This window comes from Geospiza fortis, unplaced genomic scaffold, assembly GCF_000277835.1.
Source record: "Geospiza fortis unplaced genomic scaffold, GeoFor_1.0 scaffold372, whole genome shotgun sequence".
Taxonomy (NCBI): Eukaryota; Metazoa; Chordata; class Aves; order Passeriformes; family Thraupidae; genus Geospiza; species Geospiza fortis.
Window position 1 is genome coordinate 2,335 of NW_005054767.1, and position 7,567 is coordinate 9,901.

At 41.1% G+C, this 7,567-nt stretch overlaps 1 protein-coding gene across 2 annotated transcripts in view; it reads left to right on the top strand.

Moving 5' to 3' along the window:
* The first annotated feature begins 1,123 nt into the window (after positions 1–1,123).
* LOC102036510 (splicing regulatory glutamine/lysine-rich protein 1-like) overlaps positions 1,124–7,567 on the top strand; it is a 73,297-nt gene continuing 66,853 nt past the window's right edge. For both annotated transcript variants that reach the window (XM_005431123.2, XM_031065417.1), the window contains exon 1: positions 1,124–1,335. In XM_005431123.2, coding sequence (XP_005431180.1) covers positions 1,175–1,335 — 161 coding nt within the window. In that variant the 5' untranslated portion in view covers positions 1,124–1,174. The remainder of the gene's footprint in view (positions 1,336–7,567) is intronic.

Sequence of the window (7,567 nt, forward strand, 5' to 3'; positions counted from 1 at the left end):
TTTTGGGTCGGTGGTCCATGAGTTGGTGGTTGCGATCTCCCCCTGCAACAATTACCTTTTACCCAGTCTGTGCTGATTTCAGCACAGTTGCTGATTTGGGTTTATTAATTTCTTCTTTATCTTGGGAGTTCTGCCAAATGTCCTAATGGCTCATAAATGCTGCATTCTTTGTGTCCACTCTCGGTGGTACATCTTTTTTATCAAGCTTTGTTAACCTCCCCTTAGGTCTGAGATCATTGAAGCATGTCAAGCTCCAAACCTTAACAAGGCAATTCTACTAACAAGTAATTTATTTCTCTAACACCTGGACATCAAAACCATTAACAACTTATTCCATTACAACTCTTCTTGTCTAACACAGAGCAAGTTTTCAAGGGTTTACTCCCTAGGGTAATTAAACTGCTGCTTATTGAACTTGGCTTCTAAAAGATCATTTAAATGGGGAATCTATTTCTCCCTCCATTTCCTGTGGGCATGTTTTAATTTGCTGGCAGAGCATTCAGTGAATTTCATGCCAAATCAATTAAAAGAGCTAAACATGACCTATTAAAGGTGAGGTTTGGTACCTAGACTCTTTGGTATTCCAGTTTTAAAATAATAAGGCTTTTGCTTTGCTAAAGGAAAGGAAACAAGTGAACAAGGTACTCGGGCCCTGTTCGTGCAAGAATTAGTCAGGCGCTCGCAGCTGCGCCTTCCCCACGTATGATGGAACTATTTAACCATTCTGCGTGCGGCGTCCGAGCCGTCGTGCTTGCTTCCTCCGCTATCCAACCTCTCCATCGCAAGATCTCCGATCCAGTCCCCTGGCAGCCTGGGGTGGGTAGTGCGTGTGAAAGAAGGCCGGGGGAGGAGGGAGACGCGGTCCCGTCCTGGTAGTGGCGGCCTGGGTAGACCCTTGGGAAACCGGAGGGAAGTGAGGCTTTTTTCCCCCTCCCTTCTTACAGGGGAACTCGGAGTCCCGTCGGCGCGGAGCGAGGGCGCCCGCTCCACCGTGAGCCCCAGCTAGCACGGGAAGAACGGCTGTCCGCCCAGAAGCACCTCCAGGGAGCAGTCGAGTCCGCCGCTAGAGCGCCCGCATGCTAGGACGCTCTGGCAGGCGCCACGCGCTTCTCTCTGTCGGCCCGCCCGGACTGTGTGGCACTGTCGCGAGCAGAGCAGTCGTGCAGGCTCCGCCATGATGAGCAGTGGAGGGATCGGGGTGCCGCTAGGGTTCCCCTTGGCCCCCACGTCTGTCATCCAGATCACGAACCTCTCCTCGGCTGTGACCAGTGAGCAGATGCGGACTCTCTTCAGCTTCCTGGGAGATATCGAGGAGCTGCGCCTCTATCCCCCGGAGTAAGCAGGGTCTGCGTCGGCTCTCAGAGCAATAGAGATTTAGGATGAGGAAGAGGCTTAGGGGGGTCTAGAGGATGGAGGGAAAGGAAGAGGCAGAAGGTCCTATGTGCCATCTTGAGTGTGGGCATCAGTCTCCCGTATGTGGGTGTGTGTCTGTCATGTGGTCCCACCCCTTTGTACGAGGCAGGAACGTTAAGGGAAAGGGGCTATATGCCTGGACCTAAGATGGTTTCCTCGGTCCGGAGGAGGGGAGCAGTCGCGGTATCTCTGGAGCGGCCTGTAGAAACACGGCGAGTTTTGTTCTCGTGGTGGCGGTCGGAGCCGCGGTCACCCGGTTGCAGCTGTCAGCACTGAGTCACAGTCTGACAAGACGCGTGCTCGCAGGCTGCCCCGAAGCGCTTCCTAGGTGCAGGTCTCGTTTCCCCCGTTTTCCTGAAAACCTGTTTTCTGTGCCCCACCTTTCTCTTCGCTCGGATTCATCCCAAGGGAAGGAGAAGAGGGGGAGGGCGGGCGGGAGCGCCCCAGGCCTGACCTCTGCCTGGCTACCTGGTCTCGCCGGCACGCATCGCCCGAGTGGCGCGGCCGGCGAGACCAAGCTCTTTTTGTTCGAACGGCTGTTTTCTTCCACGAGAAAGGGTCACTCGAACAGAAGTCAGCATAGCTGTTAACAGAGGAACGGTACCTGGCCTGTGCTTAGAAATGTCTCCGATAGGACGTTTGCAGTAAGTGAAAATTAATAACGGACCTTACACGTTTCTCTAAATTGTAGCTGTCCTCATGTCAACTGCATGCAAGGGATCTGCTCAAATGAGAGATAATATTGTTATTTTGCAAACCTCAATGTTTCTTCAAAGCAGATGGAACAGAAGAGGAAAATAAATATTTTTTTTTCTTAACACATCTGTTGTGTTAGGAAGTGAATGACAGACTGGCCCTTTCAAACAATTTATTTATATATATATATATATATGAAAATTAAATAGGAATATCAGAAAGGGGCAGGGGGAGTCATTCACATCCAGACTTCAATTTCAATACAAAGAAGACAGGAATAAAATTTAATTATAAAAAAAAACTAGCAAAAGAAGATGGTATTTGTCCATTTTAATGTGTTACTAGATTATACATAGCTAGGTTTGGATGAGGAGTGTTCAGAAAACCTAAATGTGATTTAACATATATAAAGTACGTATAGTAGGCATCCATTCATGTCAAGATAAAACAGCTTTACCTAAGTTTTAAACACTTTAATAGATTTATAGTGATTTTTGCAGTTTTCTAGGTTTTTATTTTGGACTTGTTCCACAATACACTTAATACACTTATCAGAGAATAGAATCATAGAATGGCTTGGGTTGGAAAGGACCTTAGAGATCATCTAGTTCCAACCCTCCTGCCACAGGCAGGGGCACCTTCTGCTAGACCAGGTTGCTCAGGATCACATCCAGTTTGGCCTTGAACACTTCCAGGGATGGGTCATCCACAACTTCTCTGGGCAACCTGTTTCAGTGCCTCACCATCCTCACAGTAAAGAATGTTTTCCTAATATCTAATCTAAACCTACACTTTTTCAGTTTGAACCTATTCCCCCTTGTCCTCTCACTATATGCTCTTGTAAAACATCCAGCCTTCTTGTAGGCCCCCTTTAGGTACTGAAAGGTTGCTATAAGGTCTCCACAATGTCGTCTTTTCTCCAGGCTGAACAGCCCCAGCTCTCTCAGCCTGTCTTCATAGGAGAGGTGTTCCAGCCCTCTGATCACCTTCATGGTCCTCCTCTGGACTCTCCAACAGGCCTATGTCCTTCCTGTGCTGGGGACCCCAGAGCTGGATGCAGTGCTCCAGGTGGGATCTCACAAGAGCAGAGTAGAGGGGGAGAATCACCTCCCTCGACCTGCTGGTCATGCTCCTTTTGATGCAGCCCAGGATACAGTTGGCTTTCTGGGCTGCAAGCACACATTGTCAGGTAAACAATATGGTGAAACAAAGCTGTATGTTGCATTGTGTAGAACTGTAGCCTGTTTTCTCTCTTATTCTGTATTGCAAATATTCAGCATACACACAAAATATTTTTACTTAGTCAGACATGAGTTTGCAGAGTACAATGAAGTTGTGTTCTCTTCTGTATGCATAATTTTGCTTCTTAAAAAGAGGACATTCAAGTTTAAAGATTTACTGAAATATTTGTAATCCCATTGCCTTTTCCGGGCATGTTTCTTTCTAACAGATATGAACTTGTAGTTCTGTTGATGCTCAACATTAAACAATATGTAGACATTATATGTATATGTACATGTGTATATACACTTGATAAATCATATAAACTCTCCTTTTTCTAATTCAGCATTATGATCTTTCCAAATAAAAGTATAAATTTTTCTTCACCTCTTCAAAATCAGTCATGTTTGTCAGCCTTCTACTTTTTCCCTTAATCTGTTGAAGTCTTAATACATAACATCTTATATTAAATACTCAGTAGTGTTGTTATTAATTTTTTTTTGTTTGAAAGGAAATAGATCTCATTCTGGTATTTGTGAATTAACTTGGTCAAGGACATGGACCATTTTGAAGTATTGATCTTGGTAATTTAATTTATTTTTGAAATACTTTTCCCCGTTCTTGAAAGATGCAGTATTACATGTTTAACTTTGGATTATCTTTTTCTTCCTAATTCTCTGATATTTTGCTCTGTCAGAGCAATCCAAGAGATTTATAGAAGTGGTGAATTTGATCAGGTGATCATTTCAACTTTATAGGAAACTCCTTTGATAACACTGTTCCACTATAGTTAATTGTGCAGCACCCTACTGCTGACTTCAATGAAAAAAAAAAGGATTTATGACTTACTGGGGAGTGAGGATGATGTATCATGTACCTATAGGCTCTTCAATTATTGTAGAACAAAGTATAGGGCTGTGCTATGAACTAGCATCATGAGAGAGAAATTACTTTTCAGCAATTTTCTACATTTTTCCAGTCTCCTGTTATTTGTCTCTAAATGTGGGATTCGTCACCTGGTGTGCAGTAAGACAATCTCACACACAGAGACAAGGTATGTGGTTAGTTCATATTTGCACAGAGGTCGGTGCTGAGTGGTAAATCCACAAAGCTAGCACACAGAGCAGAGAACTTGATCATTATTTCTACAATGTTAATCTAATCTATTCCACCTATCTACTACATATTCAATGTTTACTACTCTACTACTGGTTACTCATAAAAGGGCTGATTGCATAAGGTATTTTGTAATTCATTATTAGCTACTGCGCATTCTCAAGGCTCTTTCATTTGAATTGGGGGTTGTTTGGTGGTCATGATCTCCCCCTGATGGAATTACCTTTTACCCAGTTGGACCTGCTTTCAGCACAGTTGATTAGTTGGCTTTGTTAGTTTCTACTTATCTTCGGCAAATGTCCTTTTGGCCTGTAAATTCTGCATTCTTGTCCATTATCAGTAACCTCCCCCTAGGTCTGTGGCCCCCAAACCATGTCAAGCCCCAAACCCCAACAAAGCGATTCTATTGACAAGCAACCTATCAAAGACATCACTGTCATTAACATATCCTTTGGTTTTATAGGGTGCAACAGAGAATTTCTTTAAAAAACTAACAGAAAGTCTCAATTGTTAAATATAATTACTTTAGAGAGAAGATATTAATGTTGGATTAGTTCACTTAAAGTTCTTGTAAGGATGCACAATGTGGAGAAGAAGAGAGAGAAGCAACCTCAGTTTTTTAATGCATTAAATAAAAGGCAGGTTCTTTAAGATGACTCTTCAGTATTTCTAGTGAGCTTCCTGAACCCAGTGACTTTTCCTGGCAATTAATATCTTAAGACTGGGGTTTTAAAGTAACAGTTTCTGACAAGGTCCTATATTTTTTATACTGAAATGATTGGGATGACTTTTATGAATGTTGAGCTAAATCACACTATGCTCTTTGGTAGTTTGTCACTTCATGTTTTATCTTCATTAATCAAAGCCCTTCAGTTTCTTCAGTCATTGTTAAGCAGACATCCCATTAAGAAGGATGGATTTAATATCTGTCATTTTCCTGAAAGCCTAGTTCTCTGTGAGGAAGTGTCTTTCTTGTGTATGAGAGGTTTTTGCACTTTAGGTAGTTACCAGTAAATGCTATTTTATTATTATTGTTATTTTCTGAAGAGGTCTGTGTGAACTGTGAACGAGCTGCTTTCAGATTCAGCATTGCGGGCATAGGAAACCCTTGGTACTGAAGAAGTTTCCATATGGTCATCATTATGATTTTAACTACTTGTCAGTGAGACTTCATTGACACTGAAAACAATATTTCTTTTTATTGAAAAGCTATGAACGTGTATCATATTTCGGTAGGTCATAATGCTTGTTACTGGTGGCTGTTAGTATTTACCTGTTTTCTTACAAGAAAAGTTTAAATTTGACTTGACTGTACAACTATATACTGTTCTGCTCTCTGGAAGGCTTTCCACTGAAATTTTAATCTAAAAATTGAAAGCACCTATTTGATGAATAACATCAGTAAACAAGCTATGTGGAGGTGGGAAGAGGTTCTTTTTTTTAAATCCACTCATTTTACTCTTAAGTAATTTGTATTTGATTATCAAATCTCAAAGAGACTAGCTGAGTTTATATTTTATCTTGTTGCAATTGTCTGCTGTATTGCTTTAGAATTGGTGTCATAAACTTGCCCAAGAAACTTTGACTTCATGAGATTTTTAACCATTTCCTCATAAGACCTCTCTTATACACTGCTGTAAGTATCTTTCAGTGCTCAAAGACCTCTTTTATTCCATTTCATTACTATTGCCAAGCATTTTGGTCACCTCTTCTTCCCTGTCCCATAAACAGAGCTTTAGCCTTGAGAAGAAGTATGTTCAGAGAATTTGAGGGTTTTTTTTTTCTTTTTCTAACTGCTCAGAAATGAAAGTAAGGGATGCTTGTAAAATCCTTTCAGAAAATAGGATTTTTATGTTGTTGGCTTTTTTTATTTACTTGTACATATAATATTTTTCCCTTTTGCTTACATCTTGAGGAAAATAGGAGGACTGAATTGCAGGTTTCTAATTTTACCAAATGAGATCTGTTTTTTTCTGAAGATAAAGACTTAAATATCATAAAGAAAAGTTAAAGATGTATATGAAAATTACTTGGAAAATTGTTGTTAGATAGGGTGAAGCAGTTAACAAGAACATAAGATAATATTACAGTCACAGCCTTGGTAAGAGAATTTATGTCCTACGAGTTGTTACTACATCAGGGCCTTGGTGTGGATTTGCCACTTGTGTGTAGAAGAGGGTGGCTTTAGTGGGGCTTCTGTCATCTTCAGTGATATTTTGTCATCAAAGTCTGAGAAAAACTCCTGACATTTTGAATATCTATGTATGGTCCTGATTTGGGTAGAGATCTAAAGTGTCATGCTGAGAATGGAGAATTGCTGTCATTGTTTAACAGGTGCTCCTCAGTTTGCCATTTGCAAAACCATGCTTTTGCGTTAGGTTTGTCACCCAGTTGAAATCTGTGTTTCAGAGAAGCCTTTAAAATTACATTTGTAGTGATACACCTTCAAATGTGGCTGTAAGAGGATTTTTGATTAGTTAAGTATTGAAGAGCTTTATGGAAATTGAACTTTAGCAGGATGAATTGTTCGAAAGCAGGGAGGCACAAAATGTCTGCATCAGGTATTGAAAGCCTTGCTTATAATACTGTTTGCTTATGGGTGTTCTGGAGTTGTCTTGGAAGCTAATACACACAAGTGTTTCTTAGTTATTGTTATATCCAGCAATGGCTGCAGTATAGATAAGGCCTTTGAGATAAAATACACAGAGCTTTATTTAAATGTGATCTGCACCATTATTCCAGAACATCTTATTTTGACAGGTTATTAGTTTCTGTTGTCTTCTCCATCATCAGCACCCTGAGAAAATTTGGACCCTTAGAGAGATATTTTATAGCCTTTTATTTGATTTTTCACTGTAGATTTCTGAATAGGTAATTCTTAAGTTTTTGGTTGGTTTTTGTTCTGTTGGGGGATGGATGTCCTGGTTTAGAGCAAATTTGGGAGAGAGTCCCAAAGGGGCTCTGGTAGGAAGGTAAATTCAATCAGCCCCTCCCCCCAACTGGTCCGGGAGAAAATACCTCTTTGGAGAAAAGTGGAAAAAAACTGTTTATTAAACAATAGAACCTAAACAATATTAAACAATAAAACCCCTTGCCGCTCTAAAAGAGATGACCAACTGAG